This window comes from Gossypium hirsutum, chromosome D13 (genome assembly GCF_007990345.1).
Source record: "Gossypium hirsutum isolate 1008001.06 chromosome D13, Gossypium_hirsutum_v2.1, whole genome shotgun sequence".
Taxonomy (NCBI): Eukaryota; Viridiplantae; Streptophyta; class Magnoliopsida; order Malvales; family Malvaceae; genus Gossypium; species Gossypium hirsutum.
Window position 1 is genome coordinate 8,848,020 of NC_053449.1, and position 25,554 is coordinate 8,873,573.

The 25,554-nt window shown below is 31.2% G+C and overlaps 3 protein-coding genes and 1 pseudogene across 3 annotated transcripts; 2 read left to right on the top strand and 2 right to left on the bottom strand.

Moving 5' to 3' along the window:
• Positions 1-283: 283 nt before the first annotated feature.
• Positions 284-4,226, bottom strand: LOC107920651 (succinate--CoA ligase [ADP-forming] subunit alpha, mitochondrial). Its single transcript, XM_016850458.2, has 7 exons — positions 3,916-4,226; positions 3,429-3,638; positions 3,033-3,203; positions 2,279-2,402; positions 1,947-2,008; positions 1,368-1,449; positions 284-685 (listed from the first exon to the last, which is right to left on the bottom strand). The coding sequence occupies exons 1-7, from the start codon at positions 4,132-4,134 to the stop codon at positions 546-548; spliced, it is 1,008 nt and encodes a 335-aa protein (XP_016705947.1). The 5' UTR covers positions 4,135-4,226; the 3' UTR covers positions 284-545.
• Positions 4,227-7,980: 3,754 nt separating this feature from the next.
• Positions 7,981-10,039, top strand: LOC107919088 (receptor like protein 21). Its single transcript, XM_016848612.2, has 2 exons — positions 7,981-8,486; positions 9,472-10,039. Exons 1-2 carry the CDS (start codon positions 8,141-8,143, stop codon positions 10,026-10,028), a joined length of 903 nt encoding a protein of 300 aa, XP_016704101.1. The 5' UTR covers positions 7,981-8,140; the 3' UTR covers positions 10,029-10,039.
• Positions 10,040-10,203: 164 nt separating this feature from the next.
• Positions 10,204-11,229, top strand: LOC107919418 (receptor-like protein 14). Its single transcript, XM_016848885.1, has one exon. The coding sequence runs from the start codon at positions 10,204-10,206 to the stop codon at positions 11,227-11,229; it is 1,026 nt and encodes a 341-aa protein (XP_016704374.1).
• Positions 11,230-17,014: 5,785 nt separating this feature from the next.
• On the bottom strand, positions 17,015-18,892 carry LOC107918630 (thioredoxin-like protein YLS8; annotated as a pseudogene).
• Between the last annotated feature and the right edge of the window lie 6,662 nt (positions 18,893-25,554).

Below are 25,554 nucleotides of genomic sequence, written 5' to 3' on the forward strand. Positions count from 1 at the left end.
GATTAACTGAAATGATCTAAATCAATAAAATACTATAACTGTTATAAATTTTCTAACTTAAATAATTATTTGCATTTGTTAATGAGAAAATAGATAAAAAAAAGTAAATGCATATTACTTTATTAAATTTTAATGAGCAAAAATATATTATTATTAAAAATAAGATTACTTATTATGTTGTTTTAAAAAAACTCTAACATAACAAATATATATATAAATGAATTATGAAAGGCCAAATATCACCCTAAAAAATCAATGAATTCATAAAATATAAAAATTAAAATTAACATAATAAAGCTTTTTCTTTTTTTGTTGTTCTTATCATTTAATTAAATTAAGTTGACATAATAAAGTAGAGTTAAAAGTATAGCCCGTCTTGTTTATGCCAAATCTGGTTTCATTAACCGAGGTACAAGATTTTTCCCTCATTTTTCAGTATAAAAATAATTTTGGACAAAATAAAAAAAATGGAAATATATGAAAAATGTTCACCTGAAACTTGTTCAGGAAAAAAGGTTTTCCTTTTTCTAGGAAAGAAAAGGGTGCTAATTCAGGAGACCTCTTTGCTTGAAAACATCATGCATTGCTACACCAATCTTTGCAGGTGATTCAACAACTGTCACTCCAGCTTCCCTTAGAGTCTTGATTTTGTCCTGTGCAGTACCCTTGCCCCCTGATACTATAGCTGTTTGTATAGACATCACAAGAATAATGAGTAATTGAATAAAACATTTTAGAGCAAGAAGACATGGCTATATTATTGGTTGTAAAAACCACACCACACCAGCCAATTCCAGCAGTTCAATCATAGAAGTTTACTCTAAAAATTAGAATATCGACCAGAACCGGAAAAAAGAGAAACCAAGAACCAAAAAACTGGAAAAACCCGGATTTTTTGAAACGAAAATTTGAGATTTTCCACTATGTTTCTGGTTCATTTTCATCCTTCGTATTTTGTAAATATAAATTTTCCATTTTAAAAATATTTTTCTTCATTTTTTTTTGAAATTTACTTGATTATTATTAATTTATATTTTCTAGTGCAACTAGTTGAACAGGAAACCAAAGGTCTAACCGGTTCGGTTTTTTAAAACCATGCCCACAAGAGTAATTTTCAATCGTGTATCCTCCCAACTTGAATACATACTTGCATACATTAACAAAAAAGTTAACCATTTAGCGTTCATCTAAAATGTGAAAAAAAGGTGTTTTGATTATTATGTAGGTTGAACATTTTCCTTTTAAAGGATAAAGAGGGTCTTAGGATTGCTATATTTGAGCTTATGCAGGAGTGCATGCAAGAGATATAAAGTACTTGCAATTGCAATCAGAAGTCCAATAAACAAAACATTGAAGCAATGTATTACCTCCTGCATGACCCATACGCCGTCCTGGAGGAGCAGTAAGTCCAGCAATGAAGGCAACAATGGGCTTTTCAGTCCCACTTTCCTGTTTCATTTATACAACAAAACAAGATGTTAAATCCACAAGTGATAAAGGAAGACAATTCTCTAGCCTCTTTCAGTTTTATGGAGTGCAGTAGAAATGCGATAAAGAAGGTTTGATATTACAAACTATTGTATTGCACTATGGAAAAAAGAAAACAAATTGCAAACGTTTCCATTATATATATGGCAGTAAAATTAACAAAATGTAGAATAGAGCAAAACCAGTTAAGCATACGTTAGAGGGGCTGAATTATGTCTTCATCATATAGGTATATATGAGGACAAACACATACTCATTTGTAGATCCAGGGTAAAGAACTATAAATTATAAACCAATTCTTGAAAAGTATATTTGATCTTACTATTAACCAAGTGAGAATCTGCATGGAAGGCTACCCTTTTTTACCCACATATGTACCGCAAGCAGTAACTAGTAAATATTATATCAGTTTCTGGAACAAGGAGTCCTTAGTTCCTTTAGTAAAATATTAACATTACCTTTATTAGTGCAGCAGCATCTTCTTCTGCTGTGCCTCCTATCTCACCAATTAGAATGATACCTGAATGAAATTGCAATAATCAGATAGTATGCCTTCCTATTAAACATCAGTTAAAAGCATTTTCCACAATGGTAAGTTTTACCAACTCCGTCAACCGAAAAGAGAAAGTGTAAACGAGAGAAAAGAAAACAAGAAATGGAAAAAAAAAGAAGAAGAAGAGAACCAGCCACAATAGACAAGATACAGTCACACAGTAATAAAGACCTTTTAATTCAATAACTAAAGTAGAATAAATGACAGTCAAATAATACTAAATTAGGAAAATGCTACCTTCTGTCTGAGGATCAGCAAGGAACTTGGTCACACAATCAACAAAGTTGGTCCCATTAAACGGATCCCCACCAATTCCTACGCAGGTTGATTGCCCCAGACCAACTGCAGTTGTTTGAAAAACCTACAAGATAAAATGACAAATATTATTATCGAAAAATAACTCAACAGGAGTACACATGGCATCAGCATATGAAAGACAGTGTTAATTTAGTGTAAGACACAGCTTTTTGCGAGTTTTTTTGAGTTCTATGGTGGTTTAAATATAACAACTATGAGCTTATACATATAGTATGAAATATATACTGAAGGACAGGGTAGTTTAACTTAAGTATCAAACAGAACTTCATAGGGTTAATTCTATTCATACAATTCAAAAACTTCCATCAAATCAAATTTATCACTTGAAAACTTTCCTCTTTGGACATTTGTTCTTTATTAAATAGAAACACTGTTATATGACAACCGCTCCAAGTTGTCTGTTACATACATAGATGTATTAAAAGGACAAGACCATGTGGACAGAACAAAGATACTAAAAAGACAGAGGCATGCAGTTTGGCCACAAGCTCTGCCAGAAGAGCAAAAACTCCCTCTTCAAAATGTCTTGAGAAATAAGTTGGGTGGTTTAGGAAAAAAAAAACATGTGGCGATGTATCATCAGGCATATAGATATTAAATGACTGACTAATACGCACAGATATGGAGTAATCTAGGAACATTTTAAAAAAATGTATAAAATAAAAGGTCTTACTGCTTCATATGTTAAAGTGCCGGATCGAGAAACGATTCCTATGCGACCTGGTTTGTGAATATATCCAGGCATAATTCCAATCTTGCATTCCCCAGGTTTAATGATGCCAGGGCAGTTTGGACCAATCAGCCTGGTTTTTGATTGCTGATTAAGGGCAGCCTTCACACGGACCTGCAGCACAAAGATATCAGCTTTGATCACAAAATATCAATAAAACCCATTTCCAATCATAACTCCAAAGGTATAAACTGTAACTTGAGTCAAAGGCAGGCCCTAGGAGCATATTGCAGTTATGCTCTTGGTGTTACACATGATGCAAATAAGCTGACTGAATAAAAAGTTTAGACACTCAATTAAACGAACAGATTTGGTTCTAAGGTCCTCCAATTCATTTACCATGTCATGTTGAGGAATTCCTTCTGTGATACAAACAACAAGGTCCAGCTCAGCTTCCATGGCCTCCATGATAGCCGCCGCAGCAAAAGGGGGAGGAACATATATGACAGAAGCATTGGCCTTGGTTTCAGCTTTTGCTTCAGCTACTGAGTTGAAAACAGGAAGTCCTAAGTGCTCTGTGCCACCCTTCTTCGGTGTAACTCCACCAACCTATCAAAACAAAGGAATAATAAGAACCCTTGGATCATTCCCACAATTCGTACAGTACATTATAAATTTTTTAACATTACGATATGCAGAATTTTACATAACATATTACAACACTAACTTAAACCCTGTTCTCAGACATGTATAAACAAATAATATAAAAGTTTTTACTTTCCCATATTTTCTCAATACCCCAAGTATTTGCTGTGAAAAAAAAAGATACTCATTTATCAGATTCATGAAAAAAAAAGGATAAAAGTTGGATTCGAATTTGAAGTACCATCTTAGTGCCATATTCGATGGCTTGCTCGGTGTGGAAAGTACCATTCTTTCCGGTTATGCCTTGGCAAATAACGCGTGTGTTCTTGTCTACGAAAACCGCCGGTTGAGGCGCCGGAGCCGCCGAGAACGACCGTGAATGTTGGGGACTGAGTAGGGATTTGTGATGAGAAAACTGGGATGACAAAGATCGGAGGAGTCGTGAGGCTTGTCTAGCCATTGACGTTGCTGGTGCTGGTTTAGTGATGGATCTCCTTTGCCTCTCGCGCTGTAGGAACCGAAAAACGTAAGCCCTCTTTTGTATTGGTTAGCTTCCCTTTTCTTTATTTTTCTAATTTTTCATTTTATTTTTTTAGGTTAAACTCTACTATTAGTCCCTGTACTTTTATGAAAATGGTGTATTTAATCCTTGTACTTTAATTTGGTTATTTTTAGTCATTCTACTTTTCAAAATTTAAAATTCCAGTCCTCACCAAATGATAATTGTTAAATTCATTAGGTTAAGTTCTGATATTTCTAAAATTCGATGCAGCAAACAAATTATTACGTGTGTAATGTTATGTTAACTTGTTATTTCCATATATTACTCACTAAAAATCCAGTTAATAATATAACTTATGTTATTTGTGTCAAGACTGAAATTTCAAACTTCGAAAAGTATATGGGCTTAGAATGATTTAATTAGAGAATATACATTAAATCTACAATTGTATACATAATATATTACTAATAATTGAATTTAACTGCTAGGGTTTGGATCAAGACTAAAAATTCAAACTTTAAAAGGTAAAAGGACTAAAATTTACCAATTTGAAAAGTACAAAGGTTTAATTTGATCAAATTAAAGTATATAGACTAAATCTATAATATTTACAAAATATAGGGACTAATAATAGAATTTAACATTTTTTTTATTTTGGGTTCTTTTGTAAAAAGATAAATGAATTAAAAGGAATTGGTTTTCAAGTTAATATAGCACTAGACAATCCTAAACTATAACATTCATTTTAAATTCACCTACAAATTTTGAAACATTCTAATCACATCTTAAACTATCAATGTTATATCAATCACGTCTTTCAATTATTAAAATCGTTAATTTAACTGTTAGATGACATATCAAATGAAAATTTTAAAGAAAAACAAAATGTTACCGCATAACTTTTAAAAATAAAAACTAAAAACAAAGTTAAACCGGGAAAATAAAAGAGAATGAACGACAAAGTTTTTGTAAAAGCTTCAAAAATTTAAAAACAAAGATTTTTGTATCCATTTTTATAATATTCATTTTTCTTTAAACTTTTCATTTTAAAATTTAAACTATATCACATAAGATTTGACATCTCATTTATCAAATAAATTAATGATTTTAGAAATGGAATGACCTTATTGATATAACTTGGATAATTTGGGTGTAATTGGAATGTTTTAAAGTTTAGGGACCAATGTATTATGAATGTTATAATTTGGGGATGTATGGTGCAATTAAGGCCAATTATGAAGCAAGCATGAACAATATAAAAAATAGGGTTAATATAGTATGTGGTACTTGATTTTCACTTTAATATTTTATTTGGTACTTAAGTTTTTTTTTTCCCAATTTGATACATGAGTTTGGTTTTAATGTTTACTTTGGTACTTAAAATTTTTTCCCCCAGTTAAGTACTAAAGTTTGGTTTCAATGTTCAATTTAGTACATGGGTTTTTTGGTACAAACTAAGTATCTATGTTTTTTTACTAGAGCGCATATGTCAAACATTCATTAGGCCACGTGATGTTGTTTGGTCTGTGTATCAAATTGAATATTAAAATCAAATTCGCGTACCAAATGTTGTATTAACTCAAAAAATAATGTAAATGGCTAATTGCAATACATTTTCTTTTAGGCTTTATGCACAAATTAGCCTCATGATTTCCCAATTTGATTAAACTTTTTATTATCTCATTTTGGTACATGAACCTTGCACCGTTGCTCATTTTGGTACCTATCAACTGTCCACGTTAAAAAACTCGGACAATCAGAATGCACCACCTCATCAATGAGATGGCAACTTGACTGATGTGGCATGTTGATCGGCATTAACCATTGTTGATCAACCGTTGATCGATCAAAGAATCATTAAATTTTGTTTAAAAATTATAAAATATTTTAAAATGAAAAAAATTTGCAAAAATTAATAAATTTTACTTTTAAAAATATAAACATATATATAAAAAGTAGAAAGTTGCAAAAATATAAAAAAATTTAAAAAAAATTAATTAAAATTGTAAAAATTATAATAATTTAAATAAACTATAATTTTTTTTAGAATTGAGAAATTTATTTTCACATTTAAAAAAATTTACAATCTTTATTATTTTTTTTACAAAATTTTAACAATCATTTAACAATTATAAAAATTTGTGAATTTGTAAAAATGTGAAGATCATTAAAATATTTTTTAAAAATGATAAAAAATTGCTAAGATTATTTTAAAATTGTTTAAAAATGGTGAGTATCATAAGAAATTTGAATTTTTACAATTTCTCTAAAACTATCTTATAATATTTGAATTTAATGCTTGTTTTCTAATTCAAAGGTTTGTTTATTTGTCAAAAATTTTCAAGCATTTTATTGAAAAATTTTCAATTAGATGGTGACCAATTACTGCATGAAATTTGTGGTTGCCAACCCATGGGCATAGGGATGAATCTTCAATCTGTTTATTTGAATAATATTGTGCTCTTTGCAATAATAATTTTTAATAATTTTACAATTTTTAAAAAAACTATAACTATTTAATATTTTAAAATACTTTTTATACATATTTAAATAAAAATAAAAATTTGCTAAATGGTTTTTATATATATATATTTATAATTTTTGACTGATCAATGTCTAGTCAACATAAATTAACATCGATCAACGTAGAGTTAACGTGTCATGTCATCATTAGTTAAATTTTTTCTTAACGCTCTTAGTTGTTAAGCACTAAAATAATAACAGACAAAGTTTAAATATCAAAATAAGAAAACGATATAATTAAGGACTAAATCGTGAAGAAAACCTTCTTTTTATTCCATAGAAGTGGGTTTGTCAAGATTTAAATTAGGATTTGGCGTGGACAAGAATTTAAATAAATCAAGCAATCATATAGATGAAAGTTTGAATTTTATTTAATTTTCATAATTCATTAACACCTTATCGACATAACATTATACTATATTTACATGTTGCATATACTAATAATTATATTTTATTCAAAATGAAAATTTTTATATTTATAATTAAACTAAAATCAAAATTCATATGAGATTTATCTAAAAATTTAATTAGACTTCTAAAGTGAGAATTTAAGAACTAAGGAAGTTTGCTTAAATTAAAAAAGAAAGTAGAAAAAAAAATGAAAGCTAATGTAGATAAAAATCATTAAAGAAAGTAATTGTGGTATCTTCAAATCAGCATCTAAATATAGTAATGCTTAAACGTGTTAAAGACGTACGTATGACATTGTCCTAATAATGGACAACATCCCCCGGATCTACCAAGAAACTTACAGCATCCTGGAAGTAGAGATGTATTGTCTGTGCTGATTTTGTGGAAAAACACTATCACCTTTTTTTTTTCCCTCATTTTTCCATATGACTTTATATTTCATCAACTAATACTATATAATTTTATATTAGGTTTAATATATAATTTGATATCTGAGTTCGATTTTTTTTAATATGATATATGTGTTTTTTTATTTGATCTGGTACCCATATTTGATAAAAGTTTTATGTTTGGTATTCAAAAATAACGGTGTTAATTTTTTAGTATTTAATATTAATTTGATAAAAATTCATAAATTAGCTAATAATATTAGTAATTAACTTTCATCAAATCAATACTAAAACTTAAATTAAATACTAAAAAGTTAACACTATTATCTTTGGATATCAAAATATATATAACTTTTGTTAAATATAAGTACCAAATTTAATTAAAAATAACACATGTACCAAATAAATAAATATAATCCCCGAACCTCCTTTATTTGGCCGTGTTGACTACAATCTCCAACAAGGTCTTTGCTTTCTTTATCTTATACCTCTGATTCTGACAACTGAAACTTCAGTATTATTGCAAAACGACCCATGAATTAGTTGAAGGGCTAGAAATGAAATTCCACTATGGAAAAAGCATTCCAGGGCAGCTATACATTAATTGATGAAATAAAAAATAGATCATATATGAGCTTGTGATGGGGATTAATACCAGTTTCTGTTGGTGCTTCATACTTGTGCTTCTTTGGTTCCAAAGCCAAGGGTGCTTAGAAGAAGAAAGAGCAGCTCTTCTCCAAATCAAAGATTCCATGGGCAGCTACTTATCGTCAGCTTTCTCAAACTGGTACGTAAAAGAATGCTGCGATTGGGAGGGAGTTGTGTGTGACCCTTCTCATACTCGTATTCAAAGGATTTTCTTTCCCCATTTGAGAAGTGATGATTCCAAACCTTGGTTTCCAAACGCTACTTTATTTGCTGAGTTCAAAGATTTGCAAGAACTTGAACTGCCAGGAAATCATATCGGAGGATTCATCTCAATTCAAGGTAAACATTCTAAACTCTCTCAATTTACATCTCTACATTATATTTTATTTGTTGGAAATTTATAAAAAGTTATATACGTACTTAGTTGATTTTTAAACATTCGATTGCATTAATACAGTTAATTTGTACTAATATGATATTCACAACAAACACATAATAATCTCTCAAAAAAATAAAAATATTTTTATTATGTCAATAATGAATTTACACAAATAAAATTTGAATTCCAAATTTATCCTAGAGATTTTTTTAGTAATTTAATATATTATTAATTTTTACATAAAATATATTATTTTTGTATTGTTATTTTGGGTTATACAACCTCAAAAGAAAAACTTTATATATATAAATTTATAAAATAATAATTAAGACCATTTAAATTAAAGATAAATTTTTTATTATCTAATATTATTTACCTAGTGCAAATGTCTTAATTTAAATGAAATTATCTTTAATTAAAATTATCTTACTTTAATTTTCTTAATTTTTATATTTGTGTATTTTAAAATTATCTTTAATTAATTAATTTATCTTATTTAAATTTTCTTTTAACTTAAATGGTGTTAATTTTTATAAATATATATTTTTTAGAAACTTAGATGGTATATATTTTAATTTCAAAATAATAATATAAAAATATAATATTTTATGTAAAATTAATAATGTATAGAACCATTAAAGAAAAGCATGTTTGAAATGGATCGACACAACCATTTGTCTATGTTCATTCCAACCTGAAATAATATTTATATTTTTCATAAATTCATATATTTTTAATTATTTTAGTTACAAAAAAATACTATTTGGACATTCATTTGTTGATATTCATTCTAAGTGTGAAAATTATTATGAACATTCTACACCCTCTCAATTTGGTTAGAGTGAGAGAGATATGATAAATTTGAACTAAACTTACTTTTTATGAAATGGATTTTTTTATAAAAATCAAATAACTGTCAAGATTGATTTGATGAAATTTATACAGCTTTCAGAAAACTGAAACATCTTCGAAAGTTGAATCTCCGTGACAATTCTATACAAAATGGCTCCAATCTCTGGTGGGGGAAATATCTTTCTCTTTATAACTTGGATTTGTCTGGTAACAAGTTACAAGGCAATTTTCCTGATAGCTTGTGTGCCAACCTGTTTTTGAGAGAATTGATTTTGTCTCGTAACAATCTCTTTGGAAGCATCAATTCATGCTTGGGAAATATGATCACACTCCGCTTGTTGGATCTCTCTGAAAATCAATTCAATGGCTCTTTTCCTTCGTTGCTAATTAGCAACCTAACAAATATTGAGTCACTCGTTCTATCAAGCAATGAGTTTCAAGGCATGATTTCGCTGTGTGTTTTTGCCAATTTGTCGAGGCTAAGTGAACTTGATATTTCTTTTAATCACTTGGAAGTTGAAACTGAGATGATGTCACCAAGTTGTTCTCCATCTTTCAGATTAAGTACTCTGTCTTTAGGTGGTTGTAATGTCAAGAAAATTTATCCTTGGATGTTTCACAATATCACTTCAGAATTATGGCTTAAGTAACAATAACTTGACTGGTCCCTTCATTAGCAATTTTCAGAACATAACCTCAAAGCTTACTATTCTTGACATTTCTGACAATTTCTTACGTGGGACACTACCTGAAGATATCAACTTGAATTTTTCAGAGCTGCGCCATTTAGATCTTTCCGGTAATAGCTTCAATGGAAACCTCCCCATGTTCTTCAGTGACCAACTTCAGATGTTGGACTTATCAAACAATCAGTTCCAAGGAGAAATCCCCTATAGCATCAAAAGTAATATGAGTTGTCTTTTATATTTGGGGTTATCCCAAAACAATTTGACAGGTGATTTGTTTCCAAAAAACTCGAGTTTGCCGAACCTAAGATGGCTTCATCTCAACAACAATCGCTTGTCTGGAACATTTCCATATGCCTTGTCGAAAAGCATGAAGTTAAGAATTATTGACATTCAGAATAATGAATTATCAGGTGAGCTTTCGTCATACTTGCCTGTCCTCCCAAAGTTAAATGTTCTAATCCTCAGGGGGAACCAGTTTGAAGGACAATTACCAGTGAAAATTTGCCAAATGAGGGATTTGCATCTTTTAGATCTTTCAGAAAATGATCTTTCTGGTGACATTCCCGACTGTGTTGACAATGTTACTTCTTGGTTGGGTCGTTCAGAAAATGCTGTTGGTTATCTTCCAGATGGCTCTAGGAACGGCTTTGTTTTTACGTTCAAAGGTAGGAGACTGATTTTTAAGGGTGTGCTGTTGTCATTTCTAATGGGAGTAGATGTCTCTTGCAATAGACTAGCAGGTAAAATTCCCATCCAAATGACACGATTGAAGGGGATTAGAATTCTAAACGTGTCGAACAACCTTCTCACAGGTCAAATACCTTCTTCCTTGGGAAACTTGGAAAATCTAGAAAGCCTAGATCTTTCACATAACAATTTCTTCGGTGTATTACCCCATGAATTAGTTGGTCTTCCGTGGCTCGAAATTTTTAACGTATCATTCAACAATCTATCAGGCATGATACCAATAGCGAACCAATTTGGGACATTTTTAAATGACAGTTATTTAGGCAATCCCGATCTCTGTGGACAGCCACTTTCAATCAAATGCAATGGCAGTACAGAGACACCACCAATTTACGCTAGAGCAGAGAAATCTGTTTCAATTATGTATTTTGCAGTTTTGATAGGTCTTTTTTTCATAGTTATTTGTTTAGAATAAGAACCATATATGATGAACTTATCACTCAAGAGGAAGGAAATGATGTCATTTTACAGTGTCATAAGAGAATCTCCCAAAATTACCAAGCACTTCACCCATCCCAAAAACATCAAACAAATCAACTAACTTAACTACATAAAATGAGAAGACAGCAAGTCAATATGGTTTACATTAGATAATAATCAATATTACAAAACAAAAATCATATATTTCAAGTTTACAATTGTAAACCACCAAACACTTGTGCTACATATATTTGAATTTATAAGAGTTATGTTTGCATTTGAATTTAAAATTTAAAATATGGTTTATATGTTAAATTAAATTTTACAAATAATTAATGTTAAATATTTAAAAGTATTTAAAATTTATATTTCATGCATCATATTATATTACTTTCATAAACTACACACGTCCCCCTTTGTGTGAATTTCTCACCCAACAGATCTCTGCTATGGGTTTTTTTCGCCTTGAGCACATACAACCTCACACCTATTGATTGTTCAGTTGTCCTAAGATGTCGCGTTACAGACCTAAGGAATCACATTGCCACTCCTAGAAGAAGACAATATAGTATTTTGATAGATTGGACTCTCGTTACTAAGTTAACGGCAATAGTGATTAAAATATTTAATTTTTAAAAATTTGATGACTAAATAAAAAAAATTAATAGTTATGTGACCAAAAAAGAATGAACTGAATACTTAGGTGACTATTGTTATACTTTCCTCTTTCAGTTTTTATGCCAAAATTTTTATAAATATATTACATAATTGCTTGGGCTAATGTACAAATTTGCCTTCTATACTTTAGTTAGAAATTGAGATTTGTCATCATATTTTAGTTTTTTTTTTTACCTGGCATTGAGATTTTAAGTTAATGGTAAAATTTTCACTCTACTTCAACTCTATACTGAATTTTGTTCTTAACTTTTATTAGAATGAATTTTAAAATTAAAGTTTGATTTTTGATTAAATTTACTCTTCAATTTTAATTTAATTTAATTTAAATAAAAATAATTAAAATAATTAAAATAACTAATTAATTAACATAATATTAAATATTAATAAAAATGGTTATTTATAAAAAAATAAAGTATTCTTTTTTATATATTTAAAAAAAAATTCAAATCTTTCTCCTGTTAAATATTCACAATATAGATTTTAGAGGGTTTAAAGAAAGAAAAAAATTATTTTAAAGGTGTCAGGGTCTTTATTAAGAAATTGGTTACAAAGTGTTTTTATTATTTGAGAAAGTTGATTTTAAAGAGAATTTATCAAAATGAATTCATTTATTAATTTATCTTTTCCGTAATTTATAAGCTTAATGAGCTCCCTTCAAATTTCAAACTTAAAATATATTGTTTTTGTTTTGTAATATCTATATTGAATACACTTTTTTTTTCTTTTTTAACTTTGTTTTAAATATATATTATTATCTAATGCATTTGTAGTTGAGTTTATTTTAAAATTTCTATGTTAATTTAAGTTTAAAATCTAAAATATGGATGGGATCATCATTTCTGTTACGATTGCATTCAGTGACACATCGTGACGAAATTGAAGAATGAGAACATAATTACGATAGATTGTCCGGAACCCAATTGTAAAATCTCGATAATGCCTCAACAATGCGAATCGATATTATCGAAAGAAGTGATTTGTAGATGAGATGGCTTGACTCTGTAATATTGTTGATTCTAGTATTTGAATGCCCTTTCAAGGATTGTAAAGCTAAGTTAGAAGATGGTATGTGGGGTTCTTATTCTCTATTTTTTTCTTTTGGACTGTTTAAGTGGTTCAAAGTAGGTATAATTCACTTTTGTTTTTAATCTCACAAGTTAAAGAGAGAATTTGCTTGATTTCATGCTTATTATACCATATTCTATCAATTTTACTCCATTTCTTTTCTTTCAAACTTATCGTGTTAAGTAATTTTTGTTCAATCCAAATTAAGTCATTACGATAAATCATGTAAAACATTAGGGAAATACTATACAAATATGTCAAAAAGTTGTATAAAACTAATTAGATGAACATTTGTGATAAAATCTTTTGAGTGCTACTTTGTGAAAACAAATTTTAGAGAGGTGGAACTGGAAGCCTTTAGGAAATTGTTTATTATCTAATATTATTTACCTTCCTAGTGCAAATGGTCTTAATTTAAATGAAATTATCTTTAATTAACTCATCTTATTTTATTGTCTTAATTTTTATATTTGATTATAATTTTGTGTATTTTTAAATTAGCTTTAATTACTTAATCTTATTTAAATTATCTTTAAACTTAAATGATGTTAATTTTTATATTTTTTATAAATCTTTTTTTTTAAATTTAGATGGTATATATTTTTAATTTCAAAATAATAATATAAAAATTTAATATTTTATGAAAAATTAATAATAGATAGAATCACTAAAAAAAACATGTTTGAAATGAATAAGGATAACTTTTTGTCTATGTTCATTCAACGTGAAATAGTATTTATATTTTTTTTATAAATTCATGCATTTTTAATTATTTTAGTTACTAAAATTACTAATTGGATAATCATTTGTTCATATTCATTCCAAGTGTGAAAATTTTTATAAACACAATTTGGTTAGACCAAGGCAAATGTGACAAATTTGAACCAAACTTGCTTATTATGAAATAGCTTTTCTTGAACCAAACACAATTTTTTTAATAAAATCTATGCAGTTTTCAAAAAATTATAACATCTCCAAAACTTGAATCTTCGTTACAGTTCCATGAAAAATGGCTCCAATCTCTGTTGGGGGAAATATCTTTCGCTTTATAATTTGGATTTATATGGTAACTAGTTACAAGGTAATCTTCCAAACTGTTTACGTGACAACCTATTTCTGAAAGAACTAATTTTGTCTCTTAATAATCTCTTTGAAAGTATCAATCCATACTTGAGAAATATATCTCACTCCGTCACTTGGATCTCTCTAACAATCAATTCAATGGCACTTTTCCTTCATTGCTAATTAGCAACCTAACAAATATTGAGTCACTTTTTCTATCTAGCAATGAGTTTCAAGGCATGATTTTGCTGTGTTTTTGTCAATTTGTCAAGGCTAAATGAACTTGATATTTCTTTTAATCACTTGGAAGTGGAAGCAAAGATGATGTTTCCAAGTTGTTCTCCTTCTTTCAAACTAAGTACTCTGTCTTTAGGTGGTTGTAATGTCAATAAATTCTCTCCTTGGATGCTTCACAATACCACTTCAGAATTATGGCTAAGTGGCAATAACTTGACCGGTCCCTTCATTAGCAATTTTCAGAACATAACCTCAAAGCATACATTTCTGACAATTTCTTACACGGGACACTACCCAAAGAGATGAACTTGAATTTTCCAAAGTTGCGCCATTTAAATCTTTCCAATAATAGCTTCAATGGCAACCTCCCCATGTTCTTCAGTGACCAGTTTCAGATATTTGGACTTATCAGACAATCAATTCCAAGGAAGGAACATATCAATGAATTCCCTGACTGTCGGTTACTGATCAATCTTCGATTGTGATGCTCGTGTATGTAGAATGTAAACTAATAATGCTTTACCTCCTTTACAAATCATTCTCTGAGTAGAAATCGCAAATATAACATTTATAATTTAACCAGTTTTATCTTACTTAATAGTAATCAACTCGCTATATCTAATATCTCAAATCGATTCGTTTCTGACTACAGTTTACTACAGCATCATGAAGAGTCAACCAGTCCATACTCAGCACTACATCAAGCTCATGAAACGATAATAACATCATGTTAGCAGGAAAAAAAATCACAACCCTGAATTCTCAGTACACTTTTTACAAATTGAACTGACTATTAGGGGTGTGCATAATTCGGGTAAAACCGAAAAAATTCGGTTAACCGACTGAATTCGGTTAATCGGTCGGTTAACCGAATTTTTTCGGTCGGGGGTTGGTTAATTTTTTTTATAATTTTTTGGTTAACGGTTAATTCGGTTCGAAACCGGTCCAAACTCAATTACCCAACCCAATAGAACTAAAACTAAAGTTTACCCAATTACCCAATCCAATAAAACTAAAACTAAAAGACAACTCAATTTACTAAAGTCTAAAACCCAATTTACTTTAATAATTTATAAAATTTTTAAATTTTAAAAATAAAAAATAAAAAAAATTCGGGTAATTCGGGTATTTTTTGGTAATTCGGTTAATTCAATTAATTCGGTTAATTCGGGTAACTCGGGTAATTTTTAAGCAAAAATAAAAAATACATAATTTTCGGTTAATTCGTTAACCGACCTTATTAACCGAAAAAATTTCGGTTCGGTTAATTTAAAAAAAAAACAGTTCGGTTAACGGTTAAAATTTTTGGAAGGTCGGTTAATTCGGTTATAGTAATTTCGGGTCGGTTAACCGGTCAGTTAACCGAATGAACACCCCTACTGACTATGACATTCTAACCCAACGATTTAGTTACTTAAGCATCAAATCCAGCTCTAGCTGGATCGTCATCTGTCTTGCCTTTGAAAACTCATCGACCCTACATTTACGAATCTTATATATGGGAGGTCTATGTACACATACGGGAGAAGAACTATGAGGATTAGAGGGTATCGGGGTAGGCACAATTGGGGCCGAAAGTTGTGGAGCCACAAGGTTGATTCGTAAAAACTTCATTAATACAAATGACATATTAAGCCAAAAAAGACATTATTTACCTCATTTTCGGACATTTGCAAAATTGGCACGCTATATACTCGCTCCTTGCTCAGGAGTTGAGACATCACTTTCGATTTTATCAATAATGGCACGACTATTTTATAAAATGATTTTGATTAATTTTAAGTTTAGGGAATAAAATATTAAAATAATAAATATTATTTAAGGATTTTTTTTATATAAAATCTAAAAAACCCTACTTGAAATCCTGGCCTCAGTGAAGCTGCACTCCTAAGACACCGCAAGCACAGAGAAATAAAATATAAGTTATATACTTCGCCGTTTTGGCGTGTCTTTCATTTTACTACTCTTATTTTGTTTAAAGACCAAATTATAGGTTCCAAGTTGTCTTTTGGATCTTGCCCCCATTTCTCCATGCAACATGCACAATGAAAAGGCATATTGGAATTAGATTCATCTATGTAAATCCTAAGAACCATATATTGTGAACTTATCATTCAGGAGGAAGAAAATTATACCTATCTACGCTGCTATAAAAGAATCTCCCAACGTTTTGGTTCTGATACACAAACATTGAAAATATATATCAAGAACATGTTTAAAACTTCAAAATCTGATGAACACTTAGTTATCTGGAATACATATTACAGTTCTATTGCAGAAAAATGCACCTACCAATGGAAAAATACTTACAAAACTGAATCAACTGTCACCGACAGTCTTGAGGTTCAGAACCATGTTTCGTAAAAAAGTCCCGAGACTCTTGGCAATATATGTACACACATGTATATGTGTGTGTCTGGCAAGTCATAACCAAGTCTTCTTGCAGAAATATACATATATATAAGACATCCTCAAAAACATGGCAACATGCTCGTTGAGAGCACACTATGCTACATACAATGCTCTTCTATGCATATGTTGCATTTGACTAATCCTGCAGCAACAGCTTCTAAATGCAACTTTAGTTCACTCACATTTGTAACTTGCTAGTTGCTACTTAGGCTTTGTAAGTGCTTTTCAACCCAAACATTGATTAGAAAAGAGGCACTTCAAGAGTATATACCATTGGATTTAAACAGACATAAAAAACGCGCAAATGCTTATACTAGCATGCAACATACCAGCAACAAACAATACACAATGTATAACACATTTTCAATCTAAGTTTGAAGGTTCTTATTAGAACCACAAGTTCAAATTAAAAGGGAAAAAGGTATATACTAGGGCAGTTGAAACTCCAAATCACTTACTTGAAGATCTTCAATATCTTTCAATTGGCTACATTCATAACAATGATTACTCAGTAGCGGTATTTGGTGGAGTAATCTTTAGGAGCAATTACCAGACCACGACCCTTTCTAGCCCCACGGTACACAGTCTCAACAATGTCGATGAACTCCTGCTTGTCCTTGAGAGCCCAATTGATTTTGTTGTTGTTTCCAGTGCCAAGATCAATCATAATGTGCTTGTTTCTGAAGAAAAACATGACAGTTGATGGATCATAAAACTCATACATTGTGTTGAAGTCGGGCACTTACACCAGATATATCACGGCAAAGTTCTTTATGGTTTCAGCAACAGAAGCAAGCACTTCATCCATCTGAAAACATTAATCGAATTAAATAAGAACAGAGCAAATCCATATGAAAATACTCATTTCATATACAATAAATAATGACAAAAGAATACAGTTACGAAAATGTGGGCCTAAACGTAAATTATTTTCAGAAAAGAAACATATCAATAGAAAATCCTTTCAGAATGCCATTTGAGCCCCGAAAATCGATAGACATCTAAAGGTAACAGCATAACTATTAGCAAAATGAAAAACCCATTGCTCGGTTATATCAGTAAGGTCAACCTAAGAGACCATTTAGAATCATCCCGCAAATACAACTCTATATATAAGATGCCCGAATTAGGGCACCAAATTGTGTTCTTTTACCCTATACTCTCTGTTACCACCAGGACTCTTCATGTCTATAAGTATTCGAAACCCCCATATATCTGGATATGAAACTGAGGGTATTATCCTCCAAATAAATGAAAAATATTGAATATACCCGTATTCAAAAATACACTACGTCAAGCATTCACCTTCAAATCCAGCATAAGCAAGACTAAGGAAATACTTACAAGTGACCGAAAACTGAACTTTCTTGTTTCTAAGTGCTCTTTCGGTGCCATTTAATCTCAGCAAATAATAAGAATTTTTTTTTTTTTGCTTATTTGGAAGAGAATTATCATCGACTGAGTCACTTATCATCGAATGTCAATCACCATCTATGCCAAATTTGAGGATAATTTTCATTTTTTTTAGAAAAGGTCTTTTGAAAGAGCCAATCATCATCGAATGTCGATCACCATCTATGCCAAATTAGACGAGAAATTTCAAAAAAAAAAATTGAAGTTTTTTGAAGGAGTCAATCATCATCGGATTTCCGATCACCATCCATGCCAATTTCAACATTTTTTTTAACAAATGTCTTTCGAAGGAGGCAATTATCATCGAACTCACCATCGATGCCAAAATTGACGATAATTTTCAAATTTACAAAGGACGGCGAATATAGGGTTCATTTGATATTATTCCCAAACCTACTGATAAAACTGAAATAACTAACGCCATTGGAGTGGGAAAATCTCCCCCGGCGGCAAAGGAAAGTTCCAATAAAAAGAGAAAAGTTACAAAAGGAAGAAAAAAAGAGAGTGAAAGGGAGATAAAAGAAGAACAAGTGGAGGTACCTGCACACATGTTTCATCCCAATCGTGACCGAATCGGATGACGACGAGACGCTCGCCTGATCTACAGCCCACCCTGAACGCAAGTGTGGTAGCAGATACGACATCGTTTAAAGCGTTACGTCGTTACCCGCTCTTTCTCTCTGCCTGCTGCTATTTTTTTTTTCCCTTTAACTGGTTTGCACTCTCGAAATTTCGATCTCAAAACGGTATGTTATAAACCACGCGTTCTGAAAATGCGTTGACGACACGCTACCAACCGCCACTGGTGCTGCCTTTGGATATCAATGTACCTTCGGTGCAATAAAAAAAAGGTTTTTTTTTATCCCAATAATACACTTTTTTTATATATATATCTAAAATAATTATAAAAATAACTCAAAAAAATAAATAATTATAAAAATGACTCAGATTAAAAAAAATACCAAATGATCTGAAATGAACAATAAAATAGGGTTGGAAGGACTTAGTGGCGACACCACCATGATTTTTGACCCAATCATTGCTTAATGATTGTACCATGTTTTAAAAAATTAATTTTTGGGGTTGGAGGACTTAATAGTCAACACCTGTGTATTTTTTTTCATACAGTAGCACATTGGTATACATTTATACCAATATTTGAAAAAAAATTTTGGTCGGCACACTAATAGCCAGAACCCACTTTATCAGATAAAAAAATTTTGGGTTGGGGGTACTAGATGGTTGGCATCACCTTTTTCATATTAAAAAATATTTTTTTATGCTGGCACAGTAATGGTCGGCACCCACTTTATCAGATAAAAAATTTTTGGGTTGGGGGAACTAGATGGTCGGCATCAGCTATTTCAGGAACCGAAAAATATTTTTTTGGGTGATGAGATAATGATGGTCGACACCCTTGTACTAGATTTGAAAAAAAAATTGAGGTGTTGGGATACTGATAGTCGACACCCCTTTAATATATAGAGTTGTTTTGTCTTTCATTTGAGCTTTTTGTTTGCTTTATCAGTTGAAAATCAATACTAATAATACCAGTTTTGTTTGTTGAGGAGGAAGCAAAAATTGTTGAAGATGAGTTCCCAAATTCTATTTGTTTATGTTCATTTTGATGATGAAATGATAAATACAGTTAGAGAATGTTGTGTCTTTCAAAGTTGGCAGAAAATCGGAAGGTTGTGTCCCAGTTTTGCTTGCGGATTTGAAACAAAAGATCAATTCAAAAATAGCTATTTATTGCGGGAAGCAAATGTTGAGACTGTTTTACAAATTTTCTGTTTCAACCGACTTGCTCAAGTTCTCAGAAATTAGTCTTGATGATGATGATGATGATGATGATGATGATGATCTTGAGACAATGATAGCAATTTATTGTCCCCCTAAGATAGATAATCCCAACTCGGTTGAGTTGTTTGCAGAGATAGCTAAACCGGAACCTGTTCAAGTTGTAATTTTAGTAAGTCAACATTATGGAATTGATTTTGATCTTAATGTCTGCTGAAAAGATCAGTCGGGTTGTGGATGGTCACTGCAAACTCTCGAAAATCCAAACTATAGTGGATGTTCGTATAACGTCCCAATCCTGTGTAATTGTCTAGAGATTCATCCAAAGGTATTGGCTACCATAGAATATGGTGATGAATGGTCTGATAATGAAGGGTCCGATAGTGAAGATTTGAGTGATCTCGATTTGGATGACATCCCTGAAAATATAGACGATAAAAGCCCCGTAGAGGGTGAAGATGTATATCCCCACTTGGCCAGGAACACGAGATTCGATATAGTTATTCGTAATAATCTAGGTGATTTCATGATTGATGTAGATCTTAATGCGGCGCTTGCGCTCGAGTTCTCCGAAAATCTCGGCTCACCTATTGGATGAAGAATCAGAAGCTGAAGAGTTGTTTATAGAACAACAATTTGGTAACAAGAAAGACTGCTTATATGCAATAAAGCAGTACAGCTTGAAGCTATCTGTCGACTACAAAGTCACGAAGTCAACGTAGTCTTTATATATCGAAGAATACTGGAAATTTTCAAGTAGCTATAAGTGGCGTGTTCGAGTTACATTAATAAAATGGACACAGATGTGGAAAATCATGAAAATAGAAGGTCTTCATACATGCACGGTCGCTCGTATGTCACAAGACCGTCGAAAGTTGGATGAAAAAACCATATGCAACTGCATTATTCCATTGGTGAATGACTCGCCCACCATCCCTATATCTACACTTATTGCGGACATGCAAGCTCGATTCAAGTACAAAGTTTCCTATAAGAAAGCATGGTGGGTGAAGCAAATGGCTATGCAACAGTTGTATAGTGACTTTGATGCGTCATACAATGAACTTCAAATGTGGGTAGCCGCGATGCGGGAGCATGTGCCGAGGACGGTGATTGACCTAGGAGGGTGTTCCAACACCCAAATTTTTTTACAAATCTGGTATTGAGGTGCTGACCATCAATGTCCTAACACTTGAAAAAAAAATTTGGTCCCCGAAAAAGGTGATGTCGGCCATCTAATACCCCTAACCCAATTCTTTTTATCTAATAAAGTGGGTACCGGCCATCAATGTTTAATATTATAAAGTGGTGTTGGCCACTTATCCCCCCAACCAAAATTTTTTCAAATACTGGTATAAATGTATACCAGTGTGCTATTGTATGAAAAAAAATACTCGGATGCTGGCCATTAAGTCCCCCAACCCCAAAAATCAAATTTTTAAGCCTGACATAATCATCAAGCAATAATTGAGTCAAAAATCATGGTGGTGTCGGCCATTAAGTCCCCTAAACCCTAATTTACTGTTTATTTTAAGTCATTTAGGTGATTATTTTTAAACCTGAATCATTTTTGTAATTATTTATTTTTCTGGGTCATTTTGATAAAATAACCCAAAATTGATTTACCCGGACCGATATCTCTCAGTAAACATCTATTCACATTATCAATAGTCAGGCAGTAGAAAAGTTGTCAAAAAATAAAGATCGATCAATTGTTTTGTCGATAATGTATGGTCAAGTAATCTAAGGAAGCAAAATTGAGTTGCCTACACAGATTTCCAGGCTACTAGTCCAATCAATTAGACTAGATTCTCGCACCCAAAACCATTTAAAAACTAAATCCTCCCCTCGTCCCTTGATCTCTCCACCTCAAGATTATATTCAAAGTTGGCAAGTCTTTAGTTAAAGATATTAATTTCACCGGTACAATAATTAATATTACAATTATTATTTTTAATCTTATGAGAGATAAGTATACCGTTTATTCAAAAACATCTTTAATTATATCATATGTATTATATTATAAAATCTCAAACTCAGATGTGAATTGTCTATTTTATTAGCACATGAATTACTTAATTTATTGACATGTAAAATTTCAAAATATTGATTTTACATAATAAATATATATTTTTGAAATTCATTTATTTTTATCCAACAAATTTCATTGATAAAATCAAACCAAAAAGGGATAATTAAACCCCAAGCTAATAGACTTGTTCCATATACCCAAGTATTGATTTGAAATATTCGATAAAACATCTAAGGCAACCAACACTAACAAATGAGGCGCCTTTGTCCAAACAAAACACACACACACACACAACAAAAACAAGATTTAAGCAAGCCAGATTCCTCAAAAATCAAACCTATTTTAGAGCAGATGGAGAAGCCACCATTCAGTCCAACAAAATTTATTCAACTTTATCTAAACAGGCTTGATATAATTTTATATAATCAAAATTAATAACTTTAAAACTTTTACCTATTCCTCATCATGTCACCAACAGTTCAGCCAATAACTTTCAGATTTCTATGTATTTGGGATTTTGTATTTTTCTTTTTTAAATTTCATCTCTCTCTACTTATGTATATATATTTAGACATAAAGCTCATCGCATTTAAGAGTGGGATTTTTTTCCCTAATACAAAAGAAAGATTAAACTGAAACAAAGTAAAACGAGGTCGCACTACATTAGATAGATAATCATGCAAAGATAGAAGGACTTCACCCGAGGGTTGCATGAATATAAACTTGTCCAAAGGTCTTGAGAATGCCATTTTTGCCAAACCATCCTCTACCTTGTTGCCCTATTTGAAAACATGAATTAAGCAAACTATCCAATCGCGTTGGAGTGGCTCCTTAATGTTACGTATAAAAAATAAACTATGTTGTTCTTTTCTAGTTCTTGAATTGCTTAAATAGCTTCTTTACCGTTTGTCTCAAGAATCACTTTCTTCAGGCCGAGACTCCACACTATTTGGAGACCATCAAGCATATCTCAGAGTTCAGCCATGAGTATCGAGCAACTTCCATTATTTCTTGTGAAGCCTGGAATCCATACTCTAACATGATCATGGATTATTCTACCTGCAGTAGCACTTCCTAAAAGCTGACACACAGCACTATTAATATTCATCTTTTTTCCGTTTCTGTCTTTAATTTCTCACATCATGCATTATTGTTATTGCAAAACAAAAATGAAAGGTTGTAATTCTAAAGAAAGATAGTAGAAATTGATAAAAATAAATTGAAGCTTAATTAATAGTTCATCAGACAAATTGAATATAGGTAGTAGAAATCCAGTTCTGAACAAGCATCATGTAAATATTAAATAATAAATACTTTCTTTTTCATTCATTTATGTGCTACACTATATAATTTAATTTTGCATCATAGACTACATCATTTTAAAATAGAGTTTATCTTATAATTTGGTCTTTTTTTCTTCAGTTTAGTTACTTTAATTAAAATAATTGTTCGAACTAATCAATATCGTTAAAATTTTCATTAATTCACTAACGAATTACTGATATGACATTTCTATGTAATTAATTTAAAACATTTTTTTCCTTTTCCTTCTCTCTGAAATCGACCATCTGAAGCACCCAACTCTTTTTTATTGGCTGAATTGTCTGTATATATTTATATTTATTTAAGAGATTCTTATTTTCTAAAAGAAATCGCACTTCTTTTTTAGCCATCATTCCCACAGTTCAATAGAGCCAATTTAAACCTTGAATAAAAGCTCCATGAATTTGTACCAGATCCACCTAAATTCCTTCCTTTTATCTTTCCCACATATCATTAATGGAGTAGTTGAGGCTGGTAGGAAAATTGTTTATTTAAGTCTTTTAAAAATTTTAAAATTTAAAATTAATAAAATAAAAGTACACTTTTAAACTTCAAAAAAAATAAAAATTTAGTTTAATCTTTTAAAAGTTATAAAGATATAAATTATTAAAATTTAAAATTTAATTTCTGCTCCTTAAAAATAATTTTTGGCTTCACCTTTGCTACTTTGATAAAAAAAAATGTCAACAAAATTACTATTTAAATAAATATATTATATAAATATAATTATGAAAATACAAACAAGTTTTTCTTTATTGGGTTGATCCATAAACTACTGAAGGTGGAAGCTTAAAAGTTTGTAAGATCAATACAATAACAAAGAAATGTGGGATATCCAATCATTCATTCACTATCTGTTGCATTAGCTTCAGTTGTAGCAATTATGATATATTTGCTTTTTCGAAAATATGGAGATATGTGTCTTCCATTCACCAACCTTTGTATGTTAAATCTTGCACTGCTTCTGTTTGCAAGAAAATGTTGAAACTATTTAGCAGAAAGTTAGGGAGTTCTGATCATAGTTGGACGATCATCGTAGTTAAGTATGAATGTTGCCCATTCAAAGTTATCCATTCTGAGAGGAAAAGGAAAAAATATTTTGAATTAATTTAGTAAAAAAATGTCAAACAATCATTTTAAATTGAAAAAAAATAGCAGTAATATGTTGAAATAATTTATTAATGTGCCACATAAACAATAATATGTTCGAGTAATTATTTTAATTAAAATAATTAAATTAAAAAAAAAGTTAAGAGTCTTGCTAAGTCCACTCCATTTTTATTATTGGTTCATACAAGGATGAATGGCCCACATTCTTTGTGGCCCCATTTCTAGTCCAGCCATTAATACTCCCAACAACACTCTTCCCCTTATCCCTTCTTGATCCATTATTATTAGCTGCAACATCCTTATGTTCCGAATTTAGCCCAGGGCTGGTCTCCCTTCGATTCTCTCCATTATTGTTGTTTGTCCTTGAATTAGTGAGATTTTTATCATCCAAATTTGCTGGTATGTTAAATTTAGAATTTCCAAAATCAATGACTCGACTTCCGCTTACCAACTTTGCCCCCTCCTTATCGGTCGTCTTCCACGTTTCTCCACCACCATCCATGAACCAAAATTCTCTTTCTCTACATGTTATATTGTTGGTTCCGGTTCATTCGGCACCTCTTGTCCATTAGCCGTCGTTTTATCCGTTGTCGTGGCCATACATCTCTCCCTTGTATGTCCATAGTGTCCACAGTTGTAGCAATTGTACGGGAGAGATTCGTACTCCACCCTTTGCGTATGGTTTTCCACACTGATCTTCAATACCAAAGGCTTAGTCAAATTGAAACACACTGCCAACCTAGCAAATTGACCTATCGTCCGGTTTTCAGTATTATCATCAATCTTGACAATCCATCCAATAGATTCACCAATGGCCTTCAGAACACTCTTCTTATACATGCAACCCGAAAAGCGAACCCAAACCACCAACGTCGAAGGGAACATCTCAGATGTAGAGAACGAAGGAGTCCATGATTGAACCGAAAGTCCCTCATCAACAACATTCGCATAATCGTCCTCAGACATAACTTCGCCATATAGTAATCATTCTCAAGATCCATCAGCTGGAAAGGTTTCGTGGGATTCCGCAGCAAATGAACCTTATTAGTCAACGCATGGAACCCAATCTTCCTCCCAAAAAGTTTCAAGATAACCGTTTTTAACATGCTCTCATCTAGTAGATTCCGTACCCAGTCCAAAAAATGGATCGAAGGCATGACATTAACCACTCGTATCGTGTCCCCCTCA